The sequence below is a fragment of the Miscanthus floridulus genome, chromosome 8 (assembly GCF_019320115.1).
Source record: "Miscanthus floridulus cultivar M001 chromosome 8, ASM1932011v1, whole genome shotgun sequence".
Lineage (NCBI taxonomy): Eukaryota > Viridiplantae > Streptophyta > Magnoliopsida > Poales > Poaceae > Miscanthus > Miscanthus floridulus.
Window position 1 is genome coordinate 204443219 of NC_089587.1, and position 13400 is coordinate 204456618.

A 13400-nucleotide genomic window follows, 5' to 3' on the forward strand; every position below is an offset into this window, starting at 1 on the left:
AGAGGCGGTGGCGGCGGCGCTTGGGTCGCGCACGCGTGGGAAGGGAGACGAGACAGAGAGAGGAAGAAAATGGTCCGGGCCGCCTAAACCTAAGTCCCCTTATCGCTCCAGCCCGCCTGGCGTGACAGCCCAGTCGCGCCGATGTTGCTGGCGCGACAGGGCGGGCCCTACTGTTCGTCATGCCAGCTCTGGTCAACGATGGAGGCCTCCGTGGCGCCCCTTGTCGCGCCGGCGCATGTGGCGCGACAAAGTGGTCTAGTCGCGCCACCTCGCTGGCGTGGCACGACAAAAAGGTTAGTTTTGCAAATATTTTTTTATTATAGTATTAAAATATTGATTAAAAATGGATTAAAAATTTAAAAAAAATCCGTCGCAAGGTTGGGTGACGACTCGAATTGACTGATTCAAGCGATGCGAGTCCTCATCTGCTTGCTGACCTACGCTCGGACGAAACACTAACAGCTTTCGGCCCAGCTTAGGTCAAAACAAAACGGGTTTGGCATATGATGGGCTATGTGCATTGGGCCCAACGTCGCGTATACGGGCCTATGATGGGCTATATGCTTTGTACTTAAGAGGCCAGCACACCAGGCCCAAGAATGCTTCTGCCGAGCCGGGGTCTCGTTTGCCCGCAGCCCCTTCGCTCCGTTCTCTCGGCTTCTCGTCGGCGGCGGGGAGGAGGAGGAGGGGATGGCGCATCGGCTGCTGCGGGACGCGCAGGCGGACGGGTGGGAGCGGTCGGACTTCCCCATCATCTGCGAGTCATGCCTCGGCGACAACCCTTACGTCCGGATGGTAACACATCAAACCCTAACCCTACCTGAATGATTTGCTCGCTTCTCCTTGGCGTTGTCATGCGGTTTGCACCGCGGTGGTCCGCTTGATTTGGTTTTCATTTGTGATTTCTTATGCTCGATGGGATCCGGGCCTAGGTTACGTTTCTGTTTAGGTGTCGAATTTTGTGCACGTGTGGCATCAGTTGTTTTACATAATGGCTTTTTTTGTGAGGTTGTCGTTGCTCTGTGTAACTAACTATGATAGATGTGCTGCTGAACTTGGGATTAGATCGTTGAGGAAGTTTCATGCTTGCCTCGGGGGCACTGCCAAATGCATGTGTTGTAGCCCTAGTTTTGGGGCTGTTTGGTTCCGTTGCTTCTCACCTCACCTTGCTTAGCCAGGAAATGGAAAGAGGTAGCTGTTTGGTTGATGGCCTAGGTCTTGGGGCTTGTCCTGCCAAGGAAATACCATGCTAGCATGGGAGAACCGATCTGGCTCGCTCCAGCCACGAGGTAAAAGGCTGGCCCTTGCTAGCTAGGCAAGGCAATCCCTGCCTCAGAACTGAACAGCCCCTAGTTTCAATTATTTCACCCCAAGAGCACTCCGGGCAAAAATATTGCTCTTACTGTTGATGGTTCTGCAAGAGCAGTAGTGCAGTACGGTGGTTTTGCCATATGCATAGTGTAGTTTAACAAGATGATAATTGTATTTAGGCCAGTTATACTAGCTAGCAAAACCAGGATAAATTAGTTTGCTAGCAAATTATACTAGCTAACCAATTGGTTTTGCCATATGCCATACACATCATGTAGTACTAGTTAGGTGTTATACATGAATGTGGATAACTTTTCAGTTAATTCTCCTTATTTTGCATTTGCTTCAGTATTTCATGTTAATCCGATTTTATGGCTTACTGGCTCTTGTTTTTCTTTGCAGTTAAGAGCTGAGTATGACAAAGAGTGCAAAATTTGTGCACGCCCTTTTACTGTCTTTCGGTGGCGGCCTGGTCGAGATGCAAGGTACAAGAAGACTGAGATTTGCCAGACATGTTGCAAGCTAAAGAATGTCTGCCAGGTCTGCCTGCTGGATCTTGAATATGGTCTGCCTGTTCAGGTCCGGGATACAGCACTCGCTATCAATTCTAATGATGCAATTCCAAGGAGTGATGTCAATCGCGAATATTTTGCAGAAGAGCATGACAGGAGGGTATGTTTCTATTTCAATAGTGTATCTTGATGCTGTTGTTACTTTCTTTCATATTACCTAAAATCTAAGACAAACTGTGTATTCTTCAGGTTTGTTCTGTTCGTTTGAAATCTGAAAATGAAGATATCATGTATATTATAATACTGTTTCTATGATGTCACCGTAAACTGTATCATAGTGTCGGATACACTTGAAGTATGACAACAACAAAAGATGCCTTTTTTTTAGATGTAATTTATCTTGCTGCTATGGTTGAAATGAATTACACTTATTCTCTGCTTAGATGCACTTATTCTTGTTTGTTCCATTTAACCTAAGAATAGTTGTTCCTAATGAGAGTTTATGGTTCATAAATGTAGGCCAGAGCTGGCATAGACTATGATTCTTCCTATGGGAAGGCTCGTCCAAATGATACCATTTTGAAGCTTCAGAGGACAGCACCATATTACAAGAGGAACAGAGCTCATGTTTGTAGTTTCTTTGTGCGTGGTGAATGTACAAGAGGAGCCGAGTGCCCTTATCGTCATGAGATGCCTGAAACTGGGGAGTTATCTCAGCAGAACATTAAAGATCGCTACTATGGGTATGTTGCTGTGCTTATGCACTCATTATTTTTAGTTATGTGTATTTTTTGTGGTTATTTGCATGTATTGCAGGCTTCATTTCAGCTATCACTATTGTTGATTAGCATGTGCAATTTTAAACTGGCGTTCATAATTTCATCATATGTAATAATGAATCAGATAGCCTTATGTTCTTGACTCTGCTTGTCAACATTGTGGCGTCTGAAGGATTTGATACTTTTCATTCAGCTCTTTTGCGTCGCATCAGTAGAACACTATGTTGCCATTCCTGTGTTCATGTAGTCTATCTAGTTCTTTCTGGAGCATATAGCAAAAACCTATTAAGCAATGCTTTTCCTTTATGACTTGGATTTTAGACACATATTTGAAGATCCATATTACCTTCTATTTTGTTTCTTGTCAAAAAAATTTTGACTGGCTTGGGACTAAAAGACTATGCTGCTGCTGTTGTTGATTTTAAGGTGGTAAGACCAAAATTAAGTCTTTCTAGTTTCTGGCAATTGATGTTAGCATCTGTACAGTTAACCCACACCTGGGTAAAAATTGTATTGCTTACATGTATGGATGTTTTTTTAGATAAAAGGCTTACATGTACAGATGTACAGACAAAAGATGTCTCCAGATGCTGTTTGGTCATGAAACTATCCTAACTTGGTTGAAGTGTTGAACTCTTAGCTTTATCTTGGAAACCTTTATCGCCCAGCCAAAATTGCGCTCTAGATATGCCAAACATTGATGTTTTTTAGGTCAAGTTAATGAGTTCAACTAAATTATTCATTATTAAAAACCTTTAGGTGAATGTATCTATTCACTTTACTAAATTTTCCATGTCTGTTCTCTCCTCTGCCTTGGTTTCTGACTATCTCTTGCTCCCTGCAGAGTTAATGACCCAGTTGCACTGAAACTTTTGGGCAAGGCAGGTGAGATGCCATCCCTGACACCGCCAGATGATGAGACTATAAGGACCCTCTACATTGGTGGACTTGATAGCAGAATAATTGAGCAGGATTTGAGGGATCAGTTTTATGCCCATGGTGAGATTGAGTCCATAAGGATGGTACTTCAACGTGCAATTGCATTTGTGACATATACTACAAGAGAAGGTGCAGAGAAGGCTGCAGAGGAGCTTGCTAACAAGCTAGTCATCAAGGGTGTGCGCCTGAAGCTGATGTGGGGCAAGCCTCAGGCTCCAAAGCCTGAGGAGGATGAGTCTGGGAGGCAGGGGCAGGTTTCCCATGGAGGACTGCTCCCTAGGGCTGTCATATCTCAGCAGCAGAGTGGTGACCAACCTCAACCCCCTGGGGTGGAGGGCCAACAGCAACAGGCTGCACCAGCATCGTACTACTTCAACATTCCAGCACCACCAGCAGCAGAGCGGACTCTGTACCCATCCATGGATCCACAGAGGATGGGTGCTATAGTAAAATCACAGGACGGTGAAGGCAAACCAGGGCCGCAGCAAGCCGGGCAAGCTCAGCCATCAAGCAGCTCAGCACAGGGTGGCTATCCTGCACCACCGCCATACTACCATGGTCAGTATCCACCATACTATCCACCTCCACCACCATATGGTGGCTACATGCCTCCACCGCGCATGCCCTACCTACCACAATATCCACCTTACCAGCCGATGCTAGCACAACCAGCACAGGCACAGGCTAGTTCATCTCAGCAACCACCGCAAGCAGGTGCAGGACAGCAGCCGCCTCATGGCCCTCCAGCTCAGCAGCAGCCACAGCAGCCAATTCAGAACTGAAGTCCTTACAAGATGTTGTATATTGTTACTGCTCTAATTGCTCAGCAGGAAAATATAACCCAGCTTTTGTAATTTCTTAATTTGTGGTTAACAGTAAAACTTTGTTGTATTGCTTATCAAAGTTTGAAAAACCGGGAGATATACTGGATGTATCCAACATCTAGAGTTTGTGTTACCATGTTGGCTGAGTTTCACGTGGAGGCCATCGAAGCCTTCATCTTTTCAGATTGACCTAACAACTCGGTTGTAAAAAGTGACTTGGATAGTAGTCCACTAGACCAGTATATATTTAGTACATAGTCGTCCGTTTGTAATTTTGGTTAGTTTCCTTCCATCTCTTTTAGGCTATTATATACTTCCCAAATCTTGCTTTAAGTTCCTTCCCTTATCCTTTTTTTGTTGTTAACTAAAACATTTTTTTCTTTGAATTTGTTGATTCAACATTTATTGCCAAAATTGTTGATTCAACATTTATATTCCTCTTAGAGCCCATCTAACACATTTTAACACTCATGTTTGTCTAACACATTTTAACACACGCATGTTAGTCTTTGTGCTTTGTGTTGTCATGTAAATCGCCAAAACTACACATGATCATACATAGGACGCATGATCCTTGCAAAGTTATGCTTGTATCGGCAATGTCGAAAGGATACCAACGCTGAGGCTTACCACAAGAAAACATTAGGCTCACATAAGCTCAAAGCCAATTCATTTGATTCAGTTGACATCCACAATGTTCTATAGCATGTTTAGTTGCCTGCATATAGTAGAACCAGACTCTGGAGATGCAATTTTAGAGCGTTTGGTTGTCTATACGGGACTTTGGACATGGCTCTCCAGATGAAAAAGCAGCACACAGCCTAGCTCGTATGGTGCAACGCAAATTTTCTTAATGACACTAATATATGATCCTAAGAACACCTTGAAGGAGATACCAAATAGCCCACAGCAGATGGTATGATAATGCAACGGCGGTCAAGAACTCCGAAGAGGTTGCTTAGAACAGATACATGTGTAAACTCCAACAGGAAAAAAAAACGCTTATGAATTGCCCTTTTTGTTTGTAATTTCCTATTTCTATCCTTTGAGCAGATCAGGTTCCATGCTTTTTAATTTGAACAAGCTTGATGCGGTGAAGTCAGCATTGTGTACTTCATGTTACATCCTGCTCCCTCCGTCCATCAAAGAAAGCAATTCTACGTTACTGAGGCCAGATTAGTGACCGAGCAAGATTACCTGCATGCCCCTACTTTATTCCGCTGGCAAACGCTCGCAGGCGCACTATCGGTACACGAGCATCGATGTCAATAAAATTGCAGGTGAGAAGGTGGGCGGAGAGGAGGTGTGTGTGGCTGAGAAGGGGCATGCAGCTGTGGATGTACGTGAAAGCTGGACCCACTGCCTAGCTACCCTATGCACCTACAAGTATAGATTGCATTCTTTGTTGGACAAGGCCAAGGAGCTAGAATTGCATCCTTAACCGGACAGAGGGAGTATTTTCAAATGATTAAATCGCAGCAATTGTCCTTGAGAAGTGATGCTGCCCGCAAGCTGTTGGGATTGCCAGATACTAGAGCTCAGGTTGGTTACAGAGCGCAAAAGTCACCTCTTGAGGTACCTGAGATGATGCAGGCATGCCTGAATCATGATGCTGAAGTTATCATGAATTTACAGAGGTCACAGCTTAAAGATGCTGACCTGCAAATGAAATCGATGTCATCTGATAAGGGAACTGCCAGTGAGAGTACAACTCCTAATTTTGCAATGGAAAGTATGGAAGGAAATATATCTGTGTCCAGCTCACCTGAGGTCATGAGGAGCACAATTTTTTGTCTTGGAATATTGTTCCGGTATGAATTCTGATGCATATACCTATATGTTTATCATTAGCAAGCATTACAGTCAGCGGCGGATCCAAAGGGGGGGGGCTGGGGGGGCTCCAGCCCCCCCTAATTTCTTGATTTCAAGCCTAATTACTGTAGCAAAAGCTTGATTTCACCATTAAATCTTCCTGCAAATCAACGTCTCCATTGTTTTAGCCCCCCCTTATCCCGCATCGTGCATCCGCCACTGATTACAGTATCTGGGGATTGGCTGCCGAGATCAAGCTCTTCCACTGATCAGGTAAGTCGGTGTTGTGCTTTGTCTGATCAATTGTTGGCTACCGCTTCCATTTGCAAACAATGGGAGTTGGTGATCAATATTGCACACAGGACAGCAGTAGAGAGAAACCCAGATCTGTCTACGGCGTTGATTGGAATGGGACAAACCCTGTTCTCAAATAGATTGTTTCCTGAAGCTGCAGTTTGTTTTGAACATGCTATACCAAAGGTCTGTTGTTACCTCAGATAATTTTCATGATCTGAGACAGTAATTAAGATTCAATGCCCTCGATTGTGTAGATTCAAGAAGATGATCCTCTGCTTGTGCTTACATATTTCGAGGCAGGTCTTTCAAACGAGCGTCAGGTAGAGTAATGCTACATTTGGAATAACAGTGAACAACATAAGCATCACTTCGGTTTCCAATGTACTACCTCCGAAAGAATGTAAATCTCGCTTTTCGAGGTAAGATTAGTGTAGGTGTGAAATTACATATTTACCCCTCCTCCATCATTCTCCCCATAGTTAGAAACTGAAAAATAATCAATGCATTCTAGAATGTTCTTCCATGGATAGATAAAAGTAGTGCTATTTTAATAGGTGGGTTCCATTATGCCTCGTTCGTTTCTTGTCGTTCCTGCAAGGAACGATTCCTGGGAAGCTTGGCCTATACAAATTGTATAAGCATTCCAGCCAAGAACGGTTCCAGGAAGTCATTCCCTGCATACCGAACATGACCTTAGAAAAGTATTAAACACCAGGTCATTGTCGTTCCTGGGGAAGATCTACTTTTGCAACATCAAGATGAAACATATGCAATATACATCTGAAACATATTAAACATATGGTTGCAAACATATGCTCATCTACTTTTGCTGCCGCCCAATGGAGCTCGTTGACAGGGGAGCACAGCGCGAGACGCAGGGCGACACGTGATGCGGGGCACGAACTGGGGCGCGAGGAGCGAAAGGCGCGCAACTTGAGGCATGGGTGGGGTGCGCGGCACGAGGCAGGTCCAGCTTGAGGCGCGAGGAGCAGGGGCACGCAACTCGAGGCGGATCTGACGCGATGCGCGAGAAGCAAGGGCGCGCGATGCAAGGCGGGTCCATCCCGTCCGGAAGGGCGGACGCCCTGAGGGTATCATTATCGATAAAAAAAATTTATTCCCATCGTCAAATCTTATTTTGATCTGCTGCCTTTAAAGTAATTTTGTAGCTCAAATCTTATAATCTTATTTTGTCCATGGCATGAGCTATCACGGATTTAACATACAAGTCTTCCATGATGTTGTTTTTTTGTGTGTGTGTTACAAGTACACGGTATTGTAAAATTAGTACTCAAACAATAGTATCAGAGTTCTCGTTCTTGCAACAGCAGCAACTCTGGCGGCATTCACAGTCAAAAGGTACGAACTCAAACAAGTAGATCATTCTTAAGCCGAGAAGAATAGCTAACCGCGTGGGAAACAATCTTAAACTCACTCCCACAAGCTCTGTCCTATGTAAACGTTTGACCTTAATCGTGAATCCTCATAGGAGGCATATAATTGTTACATCCATTTCGCTAGTACACAGGGAAATCAGGAGCAACATCTCGTCCCCACGCCTGCAGCCCACCGATGATATCCTTCGCAGAAGCAAATCCCTTCTCGTGGAGAAGCTTGACGGCTCTCTGAGAGTCATTGCCTCTTCTACACAGGACAACCAAGGTTGATGCCTCTCCTGTTTCCTTCAGTGAGGTTTCAAGTGTAGGTAGCTTCTCTTCCAACATGGAGAGCGGGATGTTCAGAGATGGATAAATTGAAGCTATTTGGAAGTGATGTGCGGGTCGTACGTCCAATAATAGATGAGGTTCACTATTGTCAACCAGTTTTTTGTAATCTCTGCAAGTGATTCGGGCGCTCTCTGGGAGTAGGTTCACACTTGGTGCTGCCTGCAGTAAATGTAACAGTCGATGAGGACAAAGATTTCAAGATCATTCTCGATATGATCTGAACTGCATCCATTCACATTACCTTATCAGACATTGGTGATTGAGTGAAGTTCTCATAGTCAAACTTCTGAAAATCTTGTTCTGTGAAAAAGGAATTTTTGCCACAATGGGTGCAATCTGGAGAGCTTCCACGAAGCTTAACCTGCAAATATGCATATACTTGATAATGAGCTATATTAAGACAGTCCTATAGCTATGCGTCCAAGCAATGCAAACAACTTCGAAGGATCAGAAGATGTTAATAATTTGCAGGATGACCAGAACTACAGTGATGACCATAATCCACTTAATGGCAGACCACCTGCAAATAGGATGAATACTCAAACAGGGTTTCAAATGACATTGGCGACTGAAAATCACAGTAAGTACTGGGAGAAGAAACCAGGCAAAATCATGCGGATGCTTTGGTGGCTACTTCACAATTAGATTCCTTTGAAGTTAGAAGGCTTGTAACACTAACTACTGGTGCTGGGAATAGGTTCATTACCAGCTTTATGCGAAGGTCTGGGAAACATTAAAACAGGGGGCTCTTAAACCCTGCTAGCAAAAGCTATGTTCCCAGAATCTAAATAGCTCGAAGGTATTATATATTGGTTCAAAAGCACAAAACTAAACTTTATGAGGCACAATCAAGATGTGACCATCACATATAAGGATACAACAGAATAGAATGTAAAGGTTGTTCCCATAAGAAAAGAGAGTCAGTTTCTCACTAATGCTGAGAATGGTCCTACAAAGGATTACATTCTTGTGAGAACCAATTTCAATTCTTTTATACTAAAACATGATTGGCAACATGATCCTATCCCACTACTGTAATTTATGCACCAGACTCGAATCTGCGATAAATATACTAGAAAGAAGGTGCAAGTTAAAACTAGATAGGAGGATGCAACATTGCCATCCCCCGATGGTGCTGGGATTAGGATGCATTGTGACCATGCATTCAAAGACAATAAATTTATAGAGCAAAGTCACATACAATTCTAATACGAGCAGAGAGTGCGTCAAATAGTAGCATTCTTCCGCATAGGGGTTCACCAACACCAGTTGCAACCTTTATAGCCTCCAGAGCTTGTAAGCAACCAATCACTCCCGGAACTAGTAAACAAAACAGTAGTTAGTACACCAGTGCGAAACTATGTCTAATAAAGTAACTAACAGGGCACTAATCATAGATAGCTGCAAAACTCAAAAACTAATTATACAAATAGCTAACTTAAGTGAGGTGTCTACACTGATTTCTTGTAAAAGCACAGTATACCACCATATTTAAGAAAATCATGAAGAAAAAGCCACTGAATAATTAAGGATTAATATGGACATGAAAAAAGATTAGTTACACAACATTGGAGCCACGAACTCATGATTTAAAATCTCCTATTTGGGCTGAAGTCCACATCATATAAACAGAGAAGTTTGATGAATTTTAAACAGTTTGAGAAAAAAAATCTAAGCAAGATTTTGCCCACTGTACTAATAATGACGAGCTTCTACAGTGTCACCTACCAGCCCCAAGAACACCACTGTCTGAGCATCTCTGGCAGGCTGCCACAGGTGGTGGACTTGGAAAGAGGCACCGATAGCATGGACTTCCATTATGATGATAAACAGTCAACTGTTAGAGAAGTCAATGAATGAATAAAAAATATAAGGTGAAGTGAAAAAGGTGCAATCTCTTTGGCAAGAAAGATGCTTGCCTGCCCTTCTAAACCTAATGCCGCACCAGATACAAGTGGCTGCAAGAAGTAGATCAGATGTAAGTGATTGATCAATGGATGATTACAATCAATAAACAGTTATTACACTATATCATATTTGATGGGGAAATTTACTTGGCAACAAGTTAACATGGAAGAGCAAGAATTCCATATCAAGTATAGCGTGCATCACTTACAACAGCAAAGATAAAGTTACCTTGTTCAGCAGAACACAACAATCACTGATCATATACCTAGTAGGAAGGTTGTCAGTTGCATCAACAACTATATCATATCTGTGGTTGTTTTAGTTAATGCTGAAAACAAGAGTGTTGCCTTTGAGAAGAAAAATTACTGTATCTATCATAGCAGATATTGTAAGGATACTTCCGCACAATCTCCAAAGCATTGCATGGCTGCAGAGTATGATGGTGCTCTACAACCTTGATAGAGGAATTAATCCTGATTTGAGACAGCATATGTGATATGGTGAAATAGTAGCATCAAATAGTACATTTGGTTGGCAACCAATTCAGAGAAAACTTCCAAAAGGATAGTTTCTTACTCACGGCAAGCATCAGCTGCTGACTTCACTTTTGGTTGTCCAACATATGCTTCTTTATGAATTACCTAAGAGAGGTAACAAAAAAACAAGGTTATCATTGATATGTACGACTGCCACAGATTAAAATAACGAATTTTGATCATGGGTTATGTTCAAAATCGTTTTATCAAGTGTTCTCTCAGTGCACTACAAATTTGCTAGCTTATGCGTGCATATTTATATTTCCCTTCTAATTAAGTTACCAATAACAACAAGAATACATCATGCAGATGATTCAGTGTTTAGATATATTCCAAAGAAAATATTGAGAACGCTAGATAAGAGGGACAGAAGACATGCCAAATTATTTCACCTGTCGATGAAGGTTATTCAGTTCAACGTCATCACCATCCACAATGCTCAAGCAACCTAACAAGATAACAGGCTGTAAGCAACGATACATTAGTGAATGCAACAAACTACGGAATTGGAGCCCACCATCATATTCACTTTACACATAAGAAATAGAAAAAACTTTGTCAAGAAGGAGAAGGACCACGTCTAGAAATCTGTCTTATCACTAAAGAAATATAATTTGTTCCTTGAGAAACTAAAGTTAAACACAACTTCACAGCAGAGAGAAAATTTACCGACGCCACAAGCTGCTAGATACGACACCACGGGAGAGCCCAAACCTCCAGCCCCAACCACTAAAATCGACGATTGTGAAAGCTTCCGCTGGCCTGCCAGATAGATGACAAAGGATCAGAGTATCAGCCGAAACACGAGCTTGCTACACTGCACCTTTTTTTCCCAGCAATGTGCTGCAATTGTGATGACAGTATGACACATCGGAAGCAGAAGAGGCAAGCAACTATATACTAGTAGTAACCAAGAGAAAGGGGGCAGTTCTTGGAGCAACATGGAAGCCATACTAATGGAAGCAAGCTCGAGATTTTGGAAACAGCAAGCCGTGCTGATTGAAACGAAACAACTGACCTTCGACCCCGAAGTCCGGGAGGAGGAGGTGGCGGCTGTACCGGTAGATCATATCCGCCGGGAGGCCACCGTCCGGCGCAAACCCCACGCGGCTCTGGCACGCGACACTTCCGCCGCACGCACCGTCCCCTACTCCTTTCCCCGCCGCCGCACCGCTGACTCCCGCAGGCACCGCCTCGAGCTCCGATTCCAGCAGCCGTATCCGGCCGTCGAGGTCCTCCCGCTCTGCCCGAAGCTTCTTCAGCTCCCGCTCTATCGCCTCCCTCCTGCCGCTGCCGCTGCCGCCGCCGCCGCCCATCCCTCCGCACCTGGACGCTTTGCTCAACTGCTGAACCGCCGAAATTCGGCTTGTTCGCTGGTTGGTTTAGGGAGTGGTTTGGTCTGGTTTTACGTGAGAGAAAATACTGTTGGTCGGTTGGTCTGGGCTGGTTGAAATCAAAGCGAACAAGACGATTGTCTCGCCACAGCCGCTGAAATTAACCAACCGCGTCTTCCCACGTGGGGCCCGGCCTTGCTCGGATGCAGTCGGACTTCTGTGGTATCGGGTAACTTAAACTAAACTCTACCTTAATTCATTTCAACGCATATGAATTGACGTAAATCTAACTACATCTGGCCTAAACAAATACGGTAAAAGCTCGATCCAGTAAGAGACCACTTGCGTTAAGAGGCGAGGTGGTAATGACCGTGTTTGTTTCCGCCGAAAGTAAATATTGTTCCTTGCACCTACCGATAGTTGTGTTCTAATTTGTTAGTAAATCTAGCTTTCCATCATTGCTACAATGTAATTGTTCATGTTTCCTACCGTGCTTTCTTTTTTTTTCCTTGCAAATTCCTTCTGTATTGGCTGACAGAAAAGACATTGCATCATTAGAGTACTCTGTCGACACCTCAGGTTGATGGCTATTTCTTAAATTAAGCTTACGTCCTATGCTCTTATACTCTTACGAGACCTATGATCTATACTTTGTGGCTAATTCCCTCGCAGTTATGGAGCTAATGCTCTATGCTCTTATTTAGCTCCATTATCTACCATTGTTAGCATAGAATTTTCACATTTATTAGAAGCTGACTTCATGTTATTTTCATGTTGCAACATATATGTCGACCTCTCATGAAACATGTGGCTTACCGGGCTACAATTTGTTTTGTACACGATCATTATTTTGTTATTAGATCTATGTTTTGTCCTCTTATTTTACTCTGTGTTTGTGGAGGTGTTCACATTACCTTTTTTGCTTCATTATAAGCTGGCATCTTGGGGGCTTCCATGTTATAGACACCCAACTATATCTTCTACAACTAAAAAGAATAAAACGTGAACATCTTTTGGTACGATATTTGTTTTGGTTCTTCCGTCTGTCCATCCCGTGCGATACTCCGCGCGATAGAAAAATAAACTGTCATCCCTACGATCTCCGCCTGCTTTGAAGGAAACAAATCGATCACCTTAGGCCACATGTCATGCATGGAAGGAAACAATAATCATTTACTCTTTTTTCAAATAGTGGTCTTCATTTCAGAGCCCTTTATGCAGTTTAATAATAGCTGGGAAGCTAGGCTTACGAGAACTTACTCTTAATTAGGTTGCGAGCTAAGGATGTAGCACTTCAATAGATGTCTTGGTTGAGTTCTACAATTGCCAAAAATTGATGGTGCTGATAAGATTGACAATCCTGTAACTCTGTTGTAGCTTTCTTTTTTCAAAAAAGAGAGAGGACAAAAGCTACTTATGGT

At 43.3% G+C, this 13400-nt stretch overlaps 2 protein-coding genes and 1 long non-coding RNA gene across 5 annotated transcripts; 2 read left to right on the forward strand and 1 right to left on the reverse strand.

Annotated features, from left to right (window-relative positions):
• Window positions 1–618: 618 nt before the first annotated feature.
• On the forward strand, window positions 619–4498 carry LOC136474655 (zinc finger CCCH domain-containing protein 40). Its single transcript, XM_066472217.1, has 4 exons — window positions 619–795; window positions 1714–1983; window positions 2343–2566; window positions 3447–4498. Exons 1-4 carry the CDS (start codon window positions 691–693, stop codon window positions 4321–4323), a joined length of 1476 nt encoding a protein of 491 aa, XP_066328314.1. The 5' UTR covers window positions 619–690; the 3' UTR covers window positions 4324–4498.
• A 1790-nt stretch (window positions 4499–6288) lies between these two features.
• LOC136477975 (uncharacterized) lies at window positions 6289–7650 on the forward strand. The gene is made up of 3 exons (XR_010764157.1): window positions 6289–6657; window positions 6775–6893; window positions 7331–7650. It is a non-coding gene; the product is annotated as an uncharacterized lncRNA (long non-coding RNA).
• A 188-nt stretch (window positions 7651–7838) lies between these two features.
• LOC136477974 (adenylyltransferase and sulfurtransferase MOCS3-1-like) lies at window positions 7839–12067 on the reverse strand. 3 transcript variants are annotated; one of them, XM_066476281.1, is made up of 11 exons: window positions 11664–12064; window positions 11315–11407; window positions 11038–11093; window positions 10686–10750; window positions 10508–10582; window positions 10338–10416; window positions 10121–10159; window positions 9930–10038; window positions 9403–9521; window positions 8443–8562; window positions 7839–8360 (listed from the first exon to the last, which is right to left on the reverse strand). In XM_066476281.1, the coding sequence occupies exons 1-11, from the start codon at window positions 11959–11961 to the stop codon at window positions 7992–7994; spliced, it is 1422 nt and encodes a 473-aa protein (XP_066332378.1). In that variant the 5' UTR covers window positions 11962–12064; the 3' UTR covers window positions 7839–7991. The 3 variants fall into 3 exon arrangements, with proteins under 3 accessions (XP_066332378.1, XP_066332379.1, XP_066332380.1); XM_066476282.1 differs by having other exon boundaries at window positions 8203–8360; window positions 8443–8579; window positions 11664–12067; XM_066476283.1 differs by lacking the exon at window positions 7839–8360 and having other exon boundaries at window positions 8448–8721; window positions 11664–12066.
• Between the last annotated feature and the right edge of the window lie 1333 nt (window positions 12068–13400).

What these genes read in the sequence shown, in the direction of transcription:
- LOC136474655 (XM_066472217.1), top strand. Translation starts at nt 691, where the DNA reads ATGGCGCATCGGCTGCTGCGGGACGCGCAGGCGGACGGGTGGGAGCGG. An exon ending in CAGAAGAGCATGACAGGAGG is followed by an intron (nt 1,984 to 2,342) that starts GTATGTTTCTAT and finishes TCATAAATGTAG; the next exon opens with GCCAGAGCTGGCATAGACTA. An exon ending in ATTAAAGATCGCTACTATGG is followed by an intron (nt 2,567 to 3,446) that starts GTATGTTGCTGT and finishes TGCTCCCTGCAG; the next exon opens with AGTTAATGACCCAGTTGCAC.
- LOC136477974 (XM_066476281.1), bottom strand. Translation starts at nt 11,961, where the DNA reads ATGGGCGGCGGCGGCGGCAGCGGCAGCGGCAGGAGGGAGGCGATAGAG. An exon ending in CCCGGACTTCGGGGTCGAAG is followed by an intron (nt 11,408 to 11,663) that starts GTCAGTTGTTTC and finishes TCTATCTGGCAG; the next exon opens with GCCAGCGGAAGCTTTCACAA. An exon ending in AATCACCAATGTCTGATAAG is followed by an intron (nt 8,361 to 8,442) that starts GTAATGTGAATG and finishes CATTTACTGCAG; the next exon opens with GCAGCACCAAGTGTGAACCT.